We start from the raw sequence: 23,245 nt of genomic DNA on the forward strand, positions 1-23,245 counted from the left end.
TTGATATGTCTTTTGGAAGAAGTGGGCCCAAATTTCATTTATCACAGACTTCAAGAGAACAGAACTGAGAGATTCAGAAGGAAAGTAAGGACCTCGTGTCAGTGTTCTGAAATTAAATTCCCGAGAGTGCAACAGAAAGAGTTATTTGGCATGCAAATCATTCTCCTTCCTTTTTGATCCTTCTCAAATTCTTAAGAAAGCTCCAACAAAAGCAAACTCCCCAAAGATTCACTCCAAAAGCAGGGCCCAGCACCTGAAACGCTAAACATTATGTAGAGGTCCTACATGTGAATTGTCCACGTAAATGCAATCAGATATCCTTTGGGAAAGAACTCTTGCTACATCTTTATTTTTGAAACAAACAGAGAATACATAACATGAAAATAACCACTCGGGCTAAATGAGTGCTGCACTGTATCATTTTTGTAAAGAAGCATAAGGAAATTCAGAGGAAAAAAGTATCAGGAGAAAGTATTTGGAATGATGTACACGAGTGGACAGAACAGAGTTTCAGTAATAATGCACTGTCTAAAATAAGGACATCTAGTATCCTTTTGCTCACTGAGAATTTAAAAATGTACCAGACATTCCCTACATTGAATCACCTGAATTACAAGTAGCTATGATGAATGAAATGAGAGGAAACTCCAAATGTTTCTTTTATATACTCAAGGACAGAAAAGTAAAATTTTTAGATATGTGACATTTGGAGTCTCCTCCAAATCGTAGACATCTGATCTCACCAATGGCAGGTGCTTTTCTAATTGTGTACGGGGAGTTGGAGAAAACCACTACGTGGTCTATCCATGTGTCCTTACACTTTCACGATGGCTCGGGTTTTGTAAACCATAGGGGTTTAAATTGAATTCCCCCAGATAATTCTAGTTGACTAGTTTTCACAATATAGGCAAGGAAAAGTTATCAAGTCACCGTTAAGAAAAAGGATCTCTGTGTGGATTCATGAGTCCCACAGCTGTGCTATGAAAGAAAATGAGTGAAAAATCATCAGTGTGTTTTTAAGCAGAGTGCTGAAGCCCTCAAACTAGAAATCCCATGGGCTTTAACCACCACCAAAAGTATTAGTAAAGTATGTCATCTTTACCACTTCCTGTATGTCCTTACTTCTAATATAAAAAATATTAAAATCAAGTATTCAAACCCAATTTTTAACTGGTATATACAAAAAGACTAGAATATAACATATTGATTAAATCAGAATTATTTTACAAGTGGAACAAGTTTTAATGCTAAATTTAAGTGACCATTTCTAGTTCTTACTAAAAATGAAAGAGAATACACGACAACAATTGTTATCTTTTCCTGTTCGCCAGCAATCCTTACTCCATCTGTAGGTGGGAAAGAAGGGTATGTGGTTCATCACCCATTCCCTACATCTTTTAGGGTCAGCCCCACTGCTCTGCCTTCAACTAGACAAGTTTATTAATTTTTAGAAAAGCAACAGTGTCTTTTATTTTTAAGATTTTATTATTTATTTTAGAGAGAGAGAGGAAGGGAGGGAGAAAGAGAGGAAGGGAAATATTGATGTGTGGTTGACTCTTGCGCACTCCCTACTGGGGACCTGGCCCACAACCCTGGCATGTGCTCTGACTGGGAATCAAACTGGTGACTCTCTGTTTTGCAGCCTGTGCTCAATCCACTGAGCCACACTAGCCAGGGTGAAAAGCATCAATGTCTTTATGCAAAGATGTACTAGGTGCCGATGCCAACAAAAATGAACTAGATAGGCTCTGATGGAACATAACTATAAACAATTACAACAAGAACACAACCTAAAATGTTCAAATGCAAAACTAGTGTTAGTTTGGACTTCTTTCCTATTTCACATACGTGTGTAGTGAGTAACTGGTACAGGTGACGGAATCCATTACCCCTCACCTTTCATCAAATAAGCCATGACCCCACTCCACACTGTTACCTGACGTACTGTAACACCCTTCTTCCACATTGCCCAATTCCAAACTCTGTGTGTCTTTCCAGGTTAAGTTGTACCTTCTTTTTTTATATATAAAGTTCCTAATTTTCTTTTTTTTTTAAAGTGAAGTTATTTATTTATTTTTAGAGAGGGAAGGGAGAGAGAAAGAGAGAGAGAGAAACATCAATGTGCGGTTGCTGGGGGCTGTGGCCTGCAACCCAGGCATGTGCCCTGACTGGGAATCAAACCTGCGATGCTTTGGTTCGCAGTCCGCACTCAATCCACTGAGCTATTGTACCTTCTTATGAAATACTTGTTCAGTTCCCATCTTACCTGACAAGACTTAATAATACTCTCTAAATAACATCATTTATGCCCTTAAGTCCCATGTACAAACATTCTCTACAGGACATTCTAGCTGTCACTCCATATGCAAGCATGCAATTTTTGAAACTCGTAGGCAATAATAACCTCTCTAAATCCAAGTGGATGTGACCAAGGAATTATACCCATATTGCTACCCTATGACAAGGAGACAAAACCATGGACTGCTGAGCAAAGTCTTGGAAAGAATCTAGCTCTTTCATGACTAAATGAACCAGCACCGAAGCCTATCTCTGCACTTCCCAGTGACAAAAGTCAGTAAACACCCTTATTTTTTTCAGCAGGTTGGCATTGTCTTACAAAGGTGTGTGTCAACAACAATTCAACTCTTCATTATCTTAAACACCAAACATGTTTTACAGATCCAGCCACACTGAATTAGGCTGGATAAATGAAGTGGCATTTACTTTACAGCTAAAGGTCATGGATACTTATTAAAATACGTAAAAAAAATATTAACGATCCTTATGTGCAGAGTATTTTGATAACGGCTAATAGCTGCCACTAAAATTTAAAAATCAAACCAGCAACAAAGCCAAACAAAAAAACTGTGCCTTTGACCTTAAATGACCTAAAGTGTAATTAGAATTTTCCAGATAAACATAAGAGATATAAAGTATAACTAACAAATGGAAATAAAAATTGTCTATTGTAGCAATCGGAGAGTTTTATAGAAGCTTATTGTGGTTCAGCTGGTTAGAAATGCAAGACGGTCTTTAATTCAGACAGGTGAAAAAGAAAAGAGAGGCGTGCAAATGAGGTAGAAAATGAGAATCCATATAACATAACTTAGACTATAAAGTTGGTGCTTTTGGTTTAAGGCTTGTAAATAGCATTTCAACCTGTATTTCACATTTTTACACTTCGATTTTCTAGGAACATCGAGCAAAAACATCTGCTCTTCATCTCATCTCCGTAAAAACTTCTTTGTCAATAAAGATTGGCTTCCACAAGCTGAAGACATTATCATTACTCACAATGATCGGGGAGCAGCAATGCTAAAGTCATGGCAAGGTACATTCCATTTCAGTATACGTTTTTTTTTCCCCCTTCCTCTAGTTGTGGGAACACAGATCAATACTCTTCAACATGAGAATTTTGCAGTAAAATTTTCATTTGTAACAAACAGCAACAAAAAAGCCTTAAGCATGCCCTGTCACTTCAGTTTAGGAGAAAATGCACTAATAAACTCTTGCCCTTGGGTCATCTTTGACAACAGGCAATCCCATGCCAGCTCTTATTAAAGACTATTCATATCACTGCTCCCAAAATTTCCCTTAAAATTACCATCTTTTTTATCCTTGTAACAGGATGTCAGTTTTGAAAGTGCCAATGAGAGACAGGACTAGTCACCATAGTAAATTCTTAGCATTATTTCAACACCAGGGCAGCTGACCCCTGAAGGGTATGTGGGCTGGCTATATTTATTTGGTGTTTATCTGGACAAACAAGAACATTTATTGCTGTATATTAGTTCCCAAATACAGCAGCAAGCAAAGTATCACCTGCAAATATTAGATATATAGCAAAATGAAATATGTTGAAAAGAAAAATAAAACTGCCAAAACCATCAAAATGTGTTTCTAAAGTGCTAGCAGATTCTGGATAGCACACCCGAAGCTCCGTCATATTTTAGCCCAACAGGTAAAATATAAAACCGAAGTAAAATATATGCTAAATGGTAGAACTTTCTTTACAAAAATAAAAATAAAGGAAAAAAGCCAAACATTTCTATGATAATCAAAATTCTCCACTTATAAATTACTTTTAAGTTTTTATTTATTTTTAGAGGGGCAAGGAAGGAGAAAGAGAGAGAGAGAGAGAAACATCAGTGTGTGGTTGCCTCTCGTGCGTGCCCCCTAAAGGGGACCTGGCCCGCAACCCAGGCATGTGCCCTGACTAGGAATTGAACCAGCGACCCTTTGGTTCACAGGCTGGCACTTAATCCACTAAGCCATATCAGCCAGGGATCCACTTATAAATTTTATAGAAAAAAAAACATTAATTCCACAAGTAACAAATTTCAAATAGCCACACGGTAGTTCCAGGTTTAAAAAAAAATGTAAAATCTACATGTTGATTTAGATAAATAAGGAAGAACTAATATGACAAAATAAATCTCTAAAAAGAAACAGCATATAAAAAAAGAAATTATATCTATAAAGGGTGCTCCTGGATAAAAACTGTAATCTCTGCCTTCTATAAGTTGTTTAATACATCACAACGTCATTTCTACAAAAACCAATTATATGTGTGTATAACAGGAAGCTATTCAAAAGCACTCTATCTGCACTGTTAAAAACCATCATCCCCTTCAGTGGCTGTGTAGTGCATGAACATACAGTGCCATGTGGTTATAATGAGCATAATGAAACAAGAACACACACCCCTCCCCACATCCCTGGCATATTAAACACTGAGACAACAGCGTTGAGATGGCTAGAGAGAAGGTAAGAGTGGAGGTGGGTGGAAGCAGGCAAAGGGTGGGGGATGGGGACTTCTGGATCAGTGTCAACAGTAAAAATGAAAAAAAAAAGTATGCTCAGGTGAGACAGATGCCAGAATGAAGCTCAACAAAAATGAATATGCAAGTATGCATGAGCAGAAAATAAACCTTTTTTCTACACTTTCTACCGAAACCTGGAGGTGAAAATGATCAGATTTTCTTATTCAATTAATTGGGCTGTGATTTCATAAATATCAAGCAAGTGATTTGAGCTGAGTCTGCAGACAGGATAGGAGTTACACTGAAAACAAGAGTCATATCAATCTGTAAAGATAAAGTTTTTTATTGATGATCTATAGGATCTGCCAAGGCAAAAACATTAGAAGAGGCTAACAGCATTACTTTATAATGTAAAGGTTAGATAAAGCTGTGGTGGGGGAGAATGCGCCCAGCAGTGGGAGTCTGGAAAGATGGGGTTAAACCCTGGCACAGTCCATTATTAGATTGCTGTGGCTCTCGGCAATTATGAAATAGTCTGAACCACATTTTTTTCCTTCTAAAAGTATTAAAGGTTAAGACATTAAAATCAAGTAAATCTTAAAATGAAATAATGTATGTAAAGTCATTTGGTGTCAAGCTTTATAAAATATATTAACTTGAATATGGATATATCTCATTCTCCTGCCAGCCCTGGGCTTTTGACACAGGCCTTGCTGTCTGTCTGAGGACACTTCTTTCACTTAACCCTATCCCCACAGCCACACCCCTTACTAGAGCAGCTTTTTCTCAACTTTCGGATCCAATTCCAAAGAAAACTTCCTTACGGGGGCCTTCCCTGGTGCCTCTGATACATCTCAGTCCAGTTTGGATATTTTGTTAGAATCTGGCAAACTTCTCCCTGAAGTGACTTACATAATCTATAATTATTTTTATTTACATCATTATTGATTGATGCTTGAACGAAACTGCATTACCTCTAAAGTTTCACGTGAGAGATATCCTCATTTTTTACAGTTTTAACTGCGTTGTCAACTCTCAAAGAGGCCTTCCAGATCTCCTTAACAAAAATATAAATCCTTGTCATTTTATAAGTTTATTTTTCTTTGTAACACATACCACAGTACTACATTTTTGATAACTTTTTATGTGTACCTAACATAACTCAATAATAAGTTTCATATGGGCATGGGCTTTGTATTCTGTTTACAATTCCAGCTCTGCAGCCTAGAACAGTGTGTGGAATAAAATGGACTCAGTAAATTTTGAATGAATGTGATAACATATTAGTACTTGTAGTTATTTCTCCAGTATTCACTTCTGATATGTACTCATTTGTCATAATCCCTCACAATTCTTCTAGCAACCTTGGTATTGAAGAATATTAATGAGGACCTCTTAGCAAGTCTAACTCCCTGAGACTATAGGCATCTGGAATTAGTGAGCATCAAGCATTGCATTTTGATACCAATAAAATTTACAGGTCTACATAGGATAGGAACTTTGAAGGTGACCTCATTGCCACAATGTTTTGAAGAGCAAATATAGTATCCATGTAACTGTTTAAAAAAAGAAATATGATCCACCCCCATCAGTAAATGAGTGGATCAAAAAACTGTCATACATTGACACAATGGAATACCACCCAGAAGAAAGAAAGAAGGAGCTCCTAGTCTTTGCAACAGCATGGATGGATCTGGAGAGCATTATGCTAAGTGAAATAAGGCAGGCGATGAAAAACAAATACCATATGATCTCACCTATAAGTGGAACCTAATCAAGAAAACAAACAAGCAAGCAAAATAGAACCAGAGACTTTGAAATAAAGAACAAACTAACAGTAACTGGAGGGACGAGGGGAAGAGGACAACAAGGAAAAAAGGGAGTCTTCGAGGAACATGTATATAGGACCCAAGGACAAAGCCAAAGGCAGGTAGGATCGAGGGTGGGAGGTGGGGATGGGTGTGGCGAGTGGGGGGCGGGGGGGAGGAGACAACTGAACTTGAACAACAATAATGAAGTCTGAAACTATAAGAAGAAAAGGAAATATGGATCTAAAGTTAAATGCAAACCAGATGATGGCAATAAAGAATTGAAATGTTTTATATGGCTAGCCCTATTAGAGCATTTTAAAGGAGACTCCATTCAATGAAAAGAAAACAGCTGATGAAAACTTGTTTGACAAACTGTAGAACTATAGTCTTAATTTCATTTTAAGACATTACCAAAATTTTTAAAATAATATAATTTTATAGTAACCTGAGATGAAGAGAACTAGGTTTCAAAGACAATCCAAATATTTACAATGTCACTTTTGTTCTAATAAAACCATGCAATTTCATATAGTGAAACCATTTTACCTTACCTCTCACAATAAGTTGAGCAAAATTGGATACACCAGAACCTAGTTCTGATTGAGTTACACAGCGATACAAATCCTGGTCGGTTTTTGTCACTTCTTGCAATCTAAAGGAAGCAGCAAATCTTCTGTGATTGATGTTCTTAGTCTGAGCTACTGGTATATCCTCTCCATTTCGTCTCTGCAAACAGAAAGCAATCTTTTAAAAAACAGGTTCTTAGCATTCCCACAAATCTAAAGCATCTTGGCAACCAATATCTGTGATAAATTATTCTTGTGGTTAAATTAGCGGAAAATGTCTATGTAGTCCCCACAAACTTTTGCCAGGTTTGATGACATGAAATTCAGTAGGATTCCTTTTAAACTGAACCAAAGCTGCTGTTTTTATTGGTATATGTCTAGCCCGGCAAATCCATTATTTGTTGTTGAGCCTTAATTAATGCATTGTACCAGTGAAAAAACATAATCCGCCATATGAGACATTGTTTTATTCACTCAGCTTCTAATACGCATTACAGTTAAATATAGCAGTTGGTGTACAGAAGTCAAAAATGGTAACTTTTTCTTTTATAATCCAAAATAATAGGTCTTTGCCTTACTACAAGCTGTCATTTTAGTAGAGTGTGCAGGGCTATGAAGAAGGCAGTAACAGCTAGTGGTACATTTTTCTTATGCAGCAATGTTTGCATATAGTTTTCTGCCTTCATTTATTTATTTTTCAATTCCAGTGAAAAATAAATGAAATCCTCATCCTGCTTTGAGATTTTATATGATTTTTTCCATTCCAAATAACCCCCACTTTGAGATATGCTGAAAAATAAATTAAAAAAAATTAAATGATCCACGGATTACAACCTAATCACTTCCTTTTTCTATTCCTCTTCCCCATCCCCAGATCCTTGCCATGCTTTCTCACATACTTTGTCTACAGTGTAGGTTGTAGAGACTTCTCACTTACCAATGTCCCTGGCAAGTCATTGTATTTCCTAAGTATTATCAACTCTCTGTTAAATCAACTAAGCCTCATCATGCAGGATGCATGCGGTGTTTATTTGACTAGTCCGATTCCTGGCATAAAGCAGTTTAGTGCTGATACTGGTTAATTCCCAACATCTATAGTAACAAGGTTATTAACTCAACCCTCTGCTACTGACAATGTGGTCTACAGACCAGTGGCATCCAGATCCCCTCTCAGATTATTACAGTTTATTGGTCCCTCTAGGCCTCCTAAATCCAAATCTGCATTTTTACAAGATCCCTAGGTTATGTATTGAGGTATGACAGCCCTAGGCACATTGATTGAACACGATCACAGTGGTCCTATTCTCATCAGCAGTGACAGGTCTAAAAATGGGTGTGCACCCCAATTCTGTCCAACGACAGTCTGAAATGTTGTCAACAATTCCTAGAATCCCCTTTTTTTCTGGACTGTTAAGTGGCGTAAAAGTAATCATTTTCTATTACTTTTCAACATGAAATCCTAAAAGGTAATATGGTACAGTTAGAATGGGCAAGTACAGTTTATTTCATCTTCTCTTTTCAAAGGTTGAGAATAAATTAATAAAATTTAATTTTAAATTAAATAATGTGGCACTTAGAAGACTTCCAGAGATTATTTCACTCTTTTGACTTCAAGACAAAATAAAATTATGTTTATTGTTTTATTTATTTTTTACTGCTTTTCCTGAGTACATAATGATCTATAACTTCTTTATCCTCTTAGAGCTACAGAGACTGGAATGAGACTGTTTGTCTGCAACTGGTATTCAGGTTCCTGCCGAACAGCATTCAGAGGAGGGCACATGATTTGTCAGTACTTGTCATTTCTTTCCAAAACTGACCCCAAAGTAAATTTGAACACATAATTAACTGAGATTGAGGTGAATCATGTAACAATCTAGCCAAATTAATCCCAAGGACATATGGGTTCCTTCCCAGGGCTTGTCTGCCAGGTGAATTTTTTTGTTCTCTATCACAGGGATGACACACAGCTATCATCATCATCATCAAATAATTAAATCGAAGCACTTCAGAAACATGAAAGAGTATCGTGGCAAACATAAAGATTAGAAACTTTATGTCATTTCTTGGGGAAAAGCACTCATTTCTATCTGCTAGAATTTTTTTTTTTCAGTAGAATCACACTTAACAAGAAAATGGTGTTCTTCTAGGAATAATTACACTAAACTGCTAACAGGAAGTTCACCAATGTATTTACTATGTGGCAATGAAAGAACTGAATGGACTGAATAATATCTGACAGAAAAAGAAAGGTGGCAATTACTATAATTCTGATACAAAGCAGGATATAAATGTGCTGGGGACAGCAAATTACTAGACTCAGGATCATAAGTAACAAAAAGTAAAGTCAGCTATTAAACAAGAAAAGAAGTTTTAACTTAAGAAGCACAGTTATCTTTGCAGTATTGGGAGCAGGTGACCCATGTGAGGGGTCATGCAGAGAGCATGGGTAAGTAGACTGACCCTTGCCTAGTTGGGATACCCTTTCCTAGGATCTAGTCCTAAACTGACCATTGATTAGCTTCACAATTCTCATTACAGTGGTCTCTCCCAAGGGCATGTATACTATACACACATACCTACGATAAATCTTCATTTATAAATTAGGCACAGAAAGAGATTAACAACAATTACTAATTTAAAACAATTATTACAATATACTGTAATGAAAATTATGTAAATGCAGTCTCTTTCTTTATCCATAATTTTTATATTTTTTCAATTCTAATTTATACCTGAATCTGTGCAATCATCCCTCACTTACAGCAAATGGCCTGATGTCATTCTTTTCAGGGGACTCTGTTGAAGTCTTCCTATAGGCCCAGTGCTTTCTGGTTTGACTGGCTGCTGTCAGTCATAACACATTTTCTGTTCATGACTGCCCCTCGCAAGTTTAAGGCTCTTTCCATCTTAACAAGCACTTACCATGCACTGCGGCCACCACTTTTACAGTTTAAGTAAGGTGGAACAGCAATACTAGCACAAAATTCTTTTCCCCTCTTCACAATTTCATAGATAGAAGATTGAGTCTTAGCATACACACATCTTAGCAACCTCAGCATATTTTTTTCTTTCTTTATAAAGTACAGAACTTTCACTGCTTCACCTAAAGGAAGTACGTCTCTTTGGTACACTAAAGCATCACTACCATCTAAGCACCTCCACTCTTGTACTTTGGGATCACAAAATGTTGATCTGGCCATCAAGACAGCTATTAAGATACTTATGGGTGGGCAGCATAGCCATGTGAATATGCTGAACAAAGGGATAACAAATGTCATAGAAAGAATGAAGAAGGCTGTCCAAGATTTCATAATGCTCAGAAAGGCATGCAATTTAAAACTTATGACTTGTTTACTTCTAAAAGTTTCTGTTTAATATCTCCAAACCTCAGCCTACCATTGGTAACTAAAGACACAGAAAGCAAACTCAAATCACTACCTTTTCATCTACAAATGGGAATAGCAATTTGTACCTGCTTATTCAACAGAGAGGTTGAGAATATTTGGTGTGTTGTGCAAAAGCTCTAACAGCAATATCATAAAGATAATCAAAACAATCTCTAAACCAAAAATACATTTTATAACTATGATGGTCTTTGATGTAAGAACTTAGCTAGGTTAGTCTCATTAGTCAATCAAACACTAACCTAAATGCCCTCTGAAAGTATTTGAAGATGGGATTAAAGTCTGTAACCGATTAACGTTAAGAAAAGGTAATTATCTTCAAAGCAGATTATGAATAATCTGGGTAAACTTGATTCAATGAGTCACAATGTGTTTAGAGTAGAGCTGAGGCTTTCAGAAGTAGAGGAAGTAGATGAAGTAGGAGAACATTAACCTGCGAATAACAAGGTTAGTTTGTGCTTGATTACTCCAGCCTCCCCTCGGTGCCCCCTGTAATCACACCAAGGGCCACCTCTAGCATTGCTAAAGGATCAGACCTGACTTGATCTTTTGCCCAATTTTTAGGAAATTCAGAAGAATGTGATGAACTGAAGAGGACAATTGTATGCAATCAATGAAGCACAGACTCTGCAAAACTACCACTCAAGTGGCCTGGATTCCCCAACAAGATAGCCTGCAAAGAAAAGGAATGGATAGAGAACAAGCCCAAAGATTAAAAGAGACATTAATAGGTATTTTTAAAAATAGACAAGACTCATAATCTATACCAGCTATGGACAGATATATAAGTGAAAAAAGAACAATAATTTTTTTAAACAATAAGGGAAACGAGGACTAAAATTCACAATAACAGTTATTTGTAGGGCTTGGGAGAAGAGTCGGCTGTGACCGGTTGCAGCACTTGGAAAGAGCCTCTCAGAGGGCAGGCTGAGGCCCCTTCCTGGCCCATGTGCTCTGTACCTTATAAAAACGCACTGAATCACAGGTTTAATCTTGTGTTGTTTTCTATATCTGTTGTATTTCATAATAAAGTGATGTTATAAATATTGCATCTTTATATTAAGCCCTTTTCATGAAGAAGGACCCTAGCCCGCTGCCAGAGCCCCCATGCAGTTACACTAATCACAGGAGCTCAGTGGAAAGCGCGAAGTGCGAGACGGGACAAGCACCCTGAAAGCACACTGAAAGGGCAGCTCTAGGAGCTGCGGGAGAGTGCATTATTTTGCACGGGAAAAGTAGTAAATTGTAATTTATGGATATCGATAAGAAGGGATCCTTGAGCTATTATGACTGCCTAGCTTTTACAGAATACTCCAGGGATAGATAAGGAAGATGAAGAATATTCCATACATTCATTACTCATTTATAATCGATTATGTAATCTGTAGACTACAAACTTAGAATTTATAAATTATTAAAGGAAAAGAATGCACTATATCTTTAAGGCACTGAACTCTTTATAGTAGAAAGCCACATAAAGCCAATCTGAGGAACATTTAACAATCCCATAGATTAATATGTTTAAAATTTCTGATGCTTATTGTTACATGCATACACACCCAAAATGCTGAAAGTTAAAGAAAAAAAACACTAAAATCCATGGTCCTTGGTTGATAGTTTTACTTTGAGACCAATGACCATAACTGTTTATAGAAAGCTATCAAGGAAAAGTATAATGCCACGAGCTGAAATAAACCAATGTCCTGGGGAAACAGCAAGACTGACAAGAGTAATAGCAATTAGCTACCAAATAGAACATGGTCTCTTAAGTGGAGCAGAATTAATTGTAAATTAGCATACACACAGAAAAAAATCACTAGTGCTTAAATGAAGTATAAACAGAGAAAATTAGACTTAAATAGCAGGCTAGTGTTCATCTACCAGTTGAAGTCTAGAACAGTCTACACATCAGGAAAGCACAACAGACATGGTTAACACTGCTCTCTGACGTGACCCCTGTTCCCTTAGCCACAAGGGCCAGAGAGGCCACAGCCGAAAGCACCATAAGCCAGCCCATAGATGGACTCTCCTAAGTGACACCAGGAGAACCCTGAGGTTTATCAGGCCAGAGCTTTAGACTGCCTTGTTAAACTTTTCCTGAGGTTTAAAAGAACCCAAAGGGATGGGAATGTCTCCTCTTTTTTCACTCCCTTTTAGGATAACTTCTGTGCAGTTATGAAGGTAGGGAAGAAAAATGTAAACCAATGAATCTAACAGATGAATGATTTCCAAGACAGAAAATGAGAAACCAAATTCACTGGCTGGCTGTAAAAAGTAAACTATTGAGGATATTCAGAAAGAGAGCTGTTTTTATTATGTCTCTCTCACATATTCCCAAATTCTGTCAACTAGTACCAAGCAGACCTAAAGCTCTACTGCCTTCTTCCACCTGCCCCTCTCCTTCTCTACCTATAAATTTTCCCACTCTTCTGACACTGTCCAATCGAAGGCCTTGGTTACTTGCTGTCTGTACTGCTAATAGTAGCTTCCTTCCTGCTTTTGCCTGCATATCACAGCATAGGACTAACCCATCATAAACTACATTCACTTCTACTTCCCATTTTGACATTCCACTCCAATAAGATCTCCCTCCTTATGTCCCTATACCACCCACATACACATACACTTTTTTCAGAAACAACTATGCCCACTTACTCTTTGTTCATTCAAGTCCTACATGTCCTTCAGTGACTTGGTCAAATCTTTCATTCATTCCAGTTTATGTTGCTGGAATAGTGCAGTGCTTAGATACTATACAGTTATTTTCTTAGTTATAGAAGCATCTCTCAGGGCTGAAAGGATCTTAAAAAAGTATTCAGCCTCAAATTACATCTTTAGCAAGGGCTTACCCAGACTATGTTTGGATACTTCCACTAACTGTAATTTTACTACCTTCTGGAGTAGCTCATTGTAGGTTTCAACAGACCTACCATTAGAAAGTTCTTCCTTATAATCAGCATGTCACTCTTACCATATAGCTTTAAAGCATTAGTTATTATTGTACTATAGTCTCTATAGAGAACAAACTGAATCCCTCTTGTGTATTTCCAATATTCTAAGATTTTAAGACATATCTTTAGTCTCCCACAAATCTCAAGATTTATGTATACCATGTCACTTGAGCAATACTGACATTGTTTCTTCAACTTTAGTCACTGTCCCGGTAATTACATGCTTCCTTTTGTTAGTCTAGGATTTCAGATGTGAGTCAGTCACTCTTAAGGACAATGACCTGGAAAATGCCAGAACTTTCACCAAGCCTAGGAAGGGCCATTTTTACTGTATCTCATTCCTTTGTTTCTTTTTCCATGATACTCAGTGAGAGCTTATCACATATTGCATGTTTAGTCACTTTGGCTTTGAAATGTTTCTCTCCAATTAATTTTCAGTGAATTATCCATTGTAGATTGCATATTTCTAGGCACAGACTAATTTCTTCCAAGGACTTATCTTCATTATAATAAATGCAAAATTACTAGATTTTGCTCTCAAAGAGAAACAGCACCAGGAATAATAAAATGTCTCGCGGAAATTAAATATGCAGCAAACGTCCTGGCACTTTATATGACAGTAGAAATAGTCATGGAAAAATACTATACCATGGGACCACCAGAAGGAGCTATGTGGGCAATCAGGTAGATAAAAGTTGAAATACTAGAGTGATATATATCACCAGTTAAAACGTGGTACTCATTTTTCTTAAATCATACTTCTGATTTCCATGGTTACAGTGCCAGTGTTCCTGTGTACTACAGGAACAAGGCTATGACATCTGCCTAAACAGATAAAACACAGTGTGGCCGGATAATTCCGACCAACCATGTTCACTGACCCTCGGCTGACACCAGGTGTTACTGCAAGAGGTCCATCTCCCTCTCTGTGGTTGTTTTGAAGAGCCATTTGCATCTTATTTTACTAATTTTACTCTCCAACTATTACTCTCAATCCATCGCTTAAATTATCTATTGCTTCATAAGGAATGACATTTCCTTTGGCTGAGAAAGTGGCCATATCACACTACATTAGTCATGACAAAGCTCACCAAGGGCAAAGCGATGGCAGACTTTTCTGTTTTGGCAGGCCCCCTGTGGTGGCACCGTGCCAGCACCCGTGGCACTTACTGACAAATTGGCCCAATCACCACAGCTTTGATGGCACTCTGCATAGGATTACCAATCACACATTAAACAGCCTCGTTTCAATTCACCGAAACAAATGGTGCTACCAAATCTACCCACATAATTCCCCACTTTCAACGACTCCACGGTCAAATTTCTCTGTCCAATGCAATGATGCATGCACACAAAGCTCTGTAATGATGGATGAAGTCATTAGCATTTTAGTTTCTACACTGAACCCGAAGCCAAAGCATATGGTCCGACAGATGTTCCAGCAATGGGCTCTATTTGACTCCCCATGTAGGTGTCCACTTATACTGGACTTTCATGAAAGAATACTAATTTATATGTTTCAGTCTTTCCATTCTTTCACATCCTCCAAAGTTGTAACATGTTCTGAAAACAGAACACTCAGACAGGCTTTATTTTATATTTCAGCTACACTAACACAAAAGTTACATTTTAAACCTAATCACATCACTGCAACTGGACAAGATGGACAAAAATGTAAGTAGTATTTGTAGGCTACTATCATCTCTGGCTTGATTAGTACTGACAGTGATTTAGGAATTTAATAAGCTGTATCATATACTCACTTTTCCCCCCCATTCATAATGTATTGAGGTAAGCTATATATACAGTGAACTGGACAGATCTAAACTTCTGACAAATGTATATACACCCATAGACCCGACACATCACTAAAGATATAAGATGTTTACATTATTCCTGAAAGTTTTCCCCTGTCCACTTCCAGTCAATCCTCATCCCCCAGAAGCAAATACTATCAGACTTCTATCATCCTAAATTAGTTTATCTCTTCTACAGCTTACTATAAATGGAATCACTCAGTATGCATTGTTTTGTGTGTCTGTCCTTCTTCTGAGAATATAACGTTGCTGAGATTTATCCACACTGGTGATATATCTGTACTTCATTCTTTGTTACTGAGTGACATTCCATTGCTTGAATGAACCACAATTTGTTTATCCATTCTCTTGTTAAAAGACATTTGAGATCTTCACAATTATTGGTTGTTATATAAGAAATCTGTTATAAACACTCTTGCTCGAGTCTTTTTGTGAACATCTGTCTTTATTTATCTTGGGTAGATACTTAGGAGTGGAATTTCTGTATCATGTTAGTTGTTGGCTTATATGTTCATTTTTCTTGCCATCACATTACTATTCATATTAGTAAGAGTTGAAATAAAAAAGGACATAATTAAAACTCTCAACCTATAAAAATGTATAACCTAATTTTGCTGTAAGAAAATTCACTGATATTTCTCAGTAATATAACAAGGTGATTTTATTGTTTTACTTGGGAATAGAACCCATATAAATTATTCATTAAAATTTTATTTGTGATCTTATTTTCTAAAATCTGTGTTTTACACTAAGCCTTAATGTAAGATCCACAAATACTGTACTACAGGGAATTCCTCAGGAACACAAAATGGCTTATTTCTAAAACTTGTTGCAAGAATTGACCACAGTGAAAAATACTACAAACCATATGTTGACAAAAAATGTTATGTTTATATCTAGATATATGCTACTTCATTCAGCTTTATTACCACAGGAATTTGGAAAGTCTGTAAAAGAAACTAAAGACTATATTCTAAGTTACTAACTGTTGGGTTGGCCAAATAGTCCTTTTAGTTTTTTCTGTAAAGCAAAAGGCACATTTTTCATGTTCACCAATAACGTCATTGATTTGGATACTTTGAGTATGTCAGCTGCCTCTCACATGCTATACACTGACTGCTCTCAATTAATGTCTCAATTTGATTGCTACCAATGTCAGCTAGCTGACTGTGGAGCATTATCCAGAGAGAAATCTCCAGTGAGAAACCTCGCAAACCACCTGTGATTCATTCGATCGGTCACAGCACCTTCTCTATACACTGCAAAAAGTTTTTTTTTTTGCATTTCAGTTGGGGTTTTGCCTCTCTTGAAATAATAAAGCACAATACATCAAAAATGTTGCATATTTTCTTCCATCTTCAATGGTAAAATGGCAACATAAAAATTCACTGATTTTTCCCTGATTATTGGGTCTCAGTGGCTTGAATGCCGGCCTGAGAACCAAAGGGTCACCGGTTTGATTCCCAGTGAGGGCACATGCCTGGGTTATAGGCCAGGTGCCCAGTGGCGGGCATGCAAGAGGCAACCACACATTGCTGTTTCTCTCCCTCTCTTTCTCCCTCCCTTCCCCTCTCTCTAAAGATAAATAAATCTTTTAAAAAATTCACTGATTTCGATAAGTTTTTTGTTAAAGCACGCTGCTATAACAGCTGTCACAATATAATCTAATAAAATTGTTTCAAATGAAGTTAAAGACAACTCAGCACCACTAGATCCATCTTATGGGGGAAAAAAACAAACGAAAGAACAAATGAACTTTTTGCCAACTGCATAAGTTGACTGACCACAATTTGGAAAACTATGTTCCAGAAAGCATCGTGATTTCACTCTATTTATAGCTCATCAACCTTCTAAAAACATTCATATGTGTTGTTTTATGTATCACTAGACTGCTCAGCATACACAAGGAGTTTCATTCAAATTACATGTTTTGTCATTGTTTACTAAATGTTCATAATAAATGACCTACTGCTAAGGCTCTATAATTATATAATATGACATCTTACAGGAAACAACACTCCCTAGAGATACATCCAGAACCACCATAATAAGACTTATGGATTATTCTAGATTAACTCAGATTTTGTTCTCCATTCCACAATTTACCTAATTTATATATCATTTTAAACAATAAAATTGGTTACAATATGAATTATAATCTAAAGATAATTAACAAGTGAGATAATTTATTCTGCATATGTATTTCCATACATAAATTATTCTAAATATCAAATAGTAACAGACATTATTATCAGTATCTTTCATAAAAGTTGTATTGTTATTTTTCCTTTAAAATAGAAAATCGGTTGGGTTTTTTTGTGTGTTTTTGTTATTCTACCCCATATTCAGACAACATTTTGACAATTGGAGCACAATGCTAAATATAATGTAAGTCATGTGGAGGACATAAAAAGTTGATCACAATTAGTCTCTATCCAACAACTTGTTTTATAGATTAGGGCTAGAAAACTGAGGCCCAGAATAGTTCCATAAACTCTTTAAAGCCTACACAATTAACTAGGTAATCAGAATTAAAGGGCTGGAATTAAGGTTAGAAGTAAGAACTAGGCTTCCCGATTTCCAGGAAGTGGTTCTACATCAAGCACAACTGACCTGACATACGTTTGTGTGGGATGGCTTTAACATTCAGTGTGGAACCAAGTTTCTTTCCACTTTATCATGTTTTTACTATATTAATAAAAGGGTAATAAGTTTTTTAAGTCACTGGCCACTTTCTGATCAACTCATTTTCTGCATGTACAATAACTAGTCATTAATTTGAAAACATCCCTAAACTAAGTGATTGATAGTTTTCTTTTCTCTTCCAAGTACTTTTCAACTTTCCCTTAAGGTACTTGTTGACTATTGGTCTCTTGCCACCTCTTGATGGCTTCACACCCCCTTGAACTCTCTCTTCAATAACTGGTAGTTTTCAATACATATTAAACATGGAGAAAAATACTTAAGAGAATAAATTAAGGTAGCTTAAGTAAGAAAAGTTTCTTTTTTCTTTTTAGTAAATAAGGTGAATATGCAGACTGCTGATGAATTGGGCAATCCCAATGTCAAAATAGAAGAGAAATATGCAAACACACCTAGGCAAACATGAAGAATAGAAAGCAGAATAGAAGTCCCACGGAATTTTATCTCTCATCTTAGTTTGAAAACATGGCAAGAAGAAAGTTTTAAGAAACTATAGTGAAATGAATCAATCTACAAAGTAGAAAACAAACAAACAAAAGCAGTATTTTGACCAAAACCCACTCAGGCCAGCAGGGCCAGGAATGGGTTGCTAGAAGGCAACTGGTGTCTCCCTTTACAAAAACCCTTTTATTTCAATGTCACATTAAATCCTGGAGCATGAAAGCAGGTGCAGACTGCAGAGCCTCTAGTTTTCCAAGGTAAGACTACCTGGATCACAGCTAAAAAGTCAAATGCCAACTAATGGTCCTACCTATAAATACAAAATAATTAGCAAAACAATTAATGAAAATACGTTTACAAGTATTTTTTAAACTATTATTTAGGCTGAGAGGGAGAGTAAGGCAGATTCTGACTTAGGTTTAGATGATAAAGCAAGTACCATATTCAATTTGCTCTCCAGGAATAATTATATTTTAATATCTATATGGGAAATTAGCATAATCAGAAAAAAGGGAGCTTCATTTCCTTTTCACATATTCAGTATGGTATCTTTATACCTGCAAATCAGAAAAATTATAAAAGTAGTAATAATTAGATTTATATGAAGTACATCTGCCAACTGATTTTATTGTGAGAATTAGGTGAAATAATACATTTAAAACATCCAGTACAATACCAGGCATTATACTAGGTATGGTTTTATAAATCACTCACTATAATCATTACCCAAACCACCTGCAAACTAATGATTATCCTCAACACTAATTTCACCTCTATAAAGATATACTAAAATAAATCCTGACGTCTATGTTCAAGAAACTAAGCTAATCTTACATTAATTTCTCTTTTTCATCTCTGTTGGCATTCTCAGGAATTTAAAATTCAAGCTGATTAAACCTCTTTCCTCATTCTGATGCAAATAGAAACAAAATAATAATAAATGTGCTCAGAAAATATTATTACTTACATTACTTCAAATATTTTTTCAGTGGGCTTTGGAACTGCTCTTACTTAGCTCCTTCCCACCCCCAGTGCCCCAAGATTGACAAATAATTCTCTGAAAACAGGGTACACTCCTTAGTCTATTGTTTGGGTTCTTCTAAAATTCTTTATATGCATGATTTATGTTTCTCTAACATGTATGCTAAATTGCAACTCATTAAATACATGCTTATTGAAGATTTAATATATTCAAGGCAACTGTCAACCTGAGTCTAAGATTAAACTTTATACACAAAAATTCTGAAAAAAAAATAATTGGTTGTCTTCCAATTCACATTTCTAGAAATAATACCAAAAATTTCTTAAAATACTCTGTAAATGTATCTGAGTATGACAGTTCCTACTTAAGTACTATGCTCTTTTTAGTTGAGTTTTCAAAATATTAAATGAGGAAATTTTCATTTTGGCCCTATACAATGAATCTAGAAAAATTGTTTTTACAGTTTGCATGAAATACATGAAACATTAGAGAATTATTAAGTTTCCTTAGACACAAATCCAAATACTTTTTAACTGAATACTGTTATATTTTTATTCATATTCCAAAAATAACAATATCTGAAATGGACCTGCAGCTAATTAAATCAAATGAAACAGAGCATCTCTCTCCCCCTCCCTCCCTCTCTCTCTCTCTCCCTCTCCCTCTCTCTCTCTCTCCCTCTCCCTCTCTCTCTCTCTTCCTCTCTCAGAAAAGAATGACACCACAACCAATACATCAGTGATTCCTTTTAAAAAAATCAAGTGTACCCTTCAGCTTAGCTGCCAGCTTGGGCTTACCTGCAGCCATAACTTGTTACGCACAGCATCTCTCCCTGTAGCGATGCACTGAAATGTTGCATTCTGACCTGCATTGACTTCTACATCCCCCAGACGGAGGAAATGAGGAGATTTATCTGTGAAGGCAAGAAAAAAATTGTTGTTTTAACATGAAGAAAATAGGCCATGTTACTTTTCCCCAAGAGAATAATGTTGTTAATGTTTTATCTTTGGCCAAGACTTACATGGAACAAAATTGAGCTTTCTTTGCACTGAAAGACACCTCCTCTCTTTCACAGTACTTTTCCTCAATAGCTCTATCACTTACTGCTCCATAATTATGAGAGCATTACTCTACAGACTGAGCACTCAACACGTAGCATAGAGGATTGTCATAGACTTTTGCATATGGGTACCAACAAAATAGTTTCAAGTCCGACAAGCAAAAGAGATCGAATAGGTATAAAACAGAGCATTATGAAAAAAATAATAAAAATATATAATGATATCTAAAGCAGTTAGATCTTTAAAATTTCAGTAGTTACAACCCCCTAATATTTCAAAGAGCAAGGAAATATTTGTGTTTCTCTCAAATAGAATATTAGCTTAACTACTGTTGTATCTACTTCCTCTTTTACATTCCAAAGAAAGTTACCCAACAGAAGTATTACAGCAACAACTGATGAGTACAGTCAAAATATATTATACATATATGACTGTCAAAAAGGTGTTTTCTGTAATTCCCTTTTAAGACAGAAGCTTATTCATTTTCAGTGAAAGAAAATATAAACAAAAAAAAAGCCCAGCCTCTGTGAGCAAAAAATTCTCGGAGAAAACTGTATCACAATGAAGCTGCTGTTGTACTCAATTCATAGTTTATTATTTTACTCAAGAAAGCTTTTCTTTAACATTTCTCTTTCAAGAAGTGTAAATGAACTGTAGGTAGAAACATCATTTTCATATACTAATGGATTGAAAGAATTTAGTAAGCCAACTTGAGTTCTGAGTGTGATAATTTTATTCTCCTTTTTCTTAAAACGTGTATAAATCATTTGATCCTCGTCTGCTACCCCTTTTTCCAGTGCTGCGTTTCAGTAGGCACTTCAGAAAAAGGAATGCTTGAGCTAGAACATGAACTAGAATAGAGGTTCTCAAATTGTGAACTCCAGACCAGCAGCAGCAGCGTCACCTGGGAACTTATCAGAAATATAAATTCTGAGGCTCCGGCAGCCCTACAAATTAGAACAGGAAAGGGGCCCAGCAACGTGGGATCTGCCATCCTCCATGAGGGACTCTCCTGCAAACTAGGGTTTTGCAGCCACTCACCAGGGGCATAAGCCTTGACCCCTGGCACACTGCCCCCCTGTGCAAGCTGCTTCTGATGTGCTACAGAAATTCCACCAGGAGGATGATTCAACACACTCTCTAGAATTTACGGACCCTCACAAATGCTGTTCTCGGGAAATATAGGGAAAGTTTGAATTTTTGCCAGTTATTTCACGCCTGGCTGTGGGGACGCAAGCAGTAATTGTCTTTTTCAGGGAATGTAATGTAAACACAAATTTGCCATATTTTGCTGCGTATAATGTGTACTTTTTTGCCCAAATTTCTGAGGGAAAAATAAGGATGTGCCTTATACATGGGTAGTAGCTGACATACCTTATATCTGTTCTAGTGTTTTGTGATGATTTGTTACATAAAATTCCTTGTACCATAATACATTCAAAAATAAATGCTAAAATCCCTTTATAATGCAAGAAAGTAGTATGCAAATATAAATGAATAGCTGAATTAAAAGATTAAAATGAGAGATTTTTCTCCTGAAAATTTGGGCCAAAAACGTGGGTGTGCATTACACACACCAAAATACAGTAGTTATACTCACTGACTGAACAACCGCTGTGCATGTAATGTAACAACGGTACTAACACAATGTAATGTGTTAGTAAACTGAGTTTTTTGTTTTACTGGCTTTCCATTGTTTTGTTGTTTAATATAGATTAACCAGATATCTATGATGACACTTTGGAATAGGGTGAACTAATTCATTCTCTTTACTTTACTTCAAATTTCAGCTTGGCAGATTACATAAGTTAACGAGGCTTCTTTATATTTTTCTTTCAGATGATCTCTGATTTGTTATTTTTCTATGATTTCCAAGAAAATCCAATACCAAGTGATCGAACAAGCCCTACCTACAGTTTCATTTGCATTTGGTTCTCAGTAATTAATTAGAAGACTTCTTTAATATATGTATAATTAATTGCAGGTTTGAAAAATATTTGACTTAAAAACTAGAAATATTTCAGTGTTCTTTTACAACTGAACCGAAGGCCAGGAATAATAACAATAGCAGAGACAGCAGTGATCAAGTGTTAAACAATCAACAGTCACAGCCAATATAAGTGTTGAAGGGACACAGAAAAATACAATTTTTAATCAAACCTACCACACGGATAACTTAATACTTGGATGTCATCAATGGCAATATAACCACTTCTCCCTCCTGAGACTTCAGCTTCAAATATTACCTGTCAGGAAAGATAGAAAACATTTACAACAATCATTTATAAAAACTTTTCAGAGCAGAAGAATAGCTATAAAAAGCTTAAGAAATTTAATTTGATTTTTGTCCTGTAAGAAATAAAACTGTATCTTATAATATAAAGTAATTTTCTAAAGTTTCTACAAGTAAATGAAATATATTTTTTTGAAGAACCATCAAATTACTGAGGTTGAGCAGCTCTCAGTAGATGCTTTGAGTAACCTATTAAGTCAGATTTCCTGGTTGGGCAATACATATGCAGAAGGAACAGGCAGATCCAACAAATCCCATATCCTTAAACTTTCTCTTATTGATTTCCCTCTATTCTCCTTATTTATTTAACATACTTACAATAACACACTTACAATATGCCAAGCAGTAAGCTGACCAGTGAAGATATCAAATGATCTAAACTTTTCAAATAGTTGAATTTTCAGAGACCTCATCAGATAAATTAGTGACATTCAGGCAAAAGAGACAATA

The 23,245-nt window shown here is 36.2% G+C and overlaps 1 protein-coding gene across 8 annotated transcripts in view; it reads right to left on the bottom strand.

Annotated features, from left to right (window-relative positions):
- The window catches only part of PTPRK (protein tyrosine phosphatase receptor type K), a 490,478-nt gene that overhangs the window by 218,666 nt on the left and 248,567 nt on the right, over positions 1–23,245 (bottom strand). For all 8 annotated transcript variants that reach the window (XM_036024680.1, XM_028510317.2, XM_036024685.1 and 5 more), the window contains exons 4-6: positions 22,667–22,748; positions 20,239–20,354; positions 7,126–7,300 (exon numbers count right to left, since the gene is read on the bottom strand). In XM_036024680.1, coding sequence (XP_035880573.1) covers positions 7,126–7,300; positions 20,239–20,354; positions 22,667–22,748 — 373 coding nt within the window. The remainder of the gene's footprint in view (positions 1–7,125; positions 7,301–20,238; positions 20,355–22,666; positions 22,749–23,245) is intronic.

Source organism: Phyllostomus discolor, chromosome 4 (genome assembly GCF_004126475.2).
Source record: "Phyllostomus discolor isolate MPI-MPIP mPhyDis1 chromosome 4, mPhyDis1.pri.v3, whole genome shotgun sequence".
NCBI lineage: Eukaryota > Metazoa > Chordata > Mammalia > Chiroptera > Phyllostomidae > Phyllostomus > Phyllostomus discolor.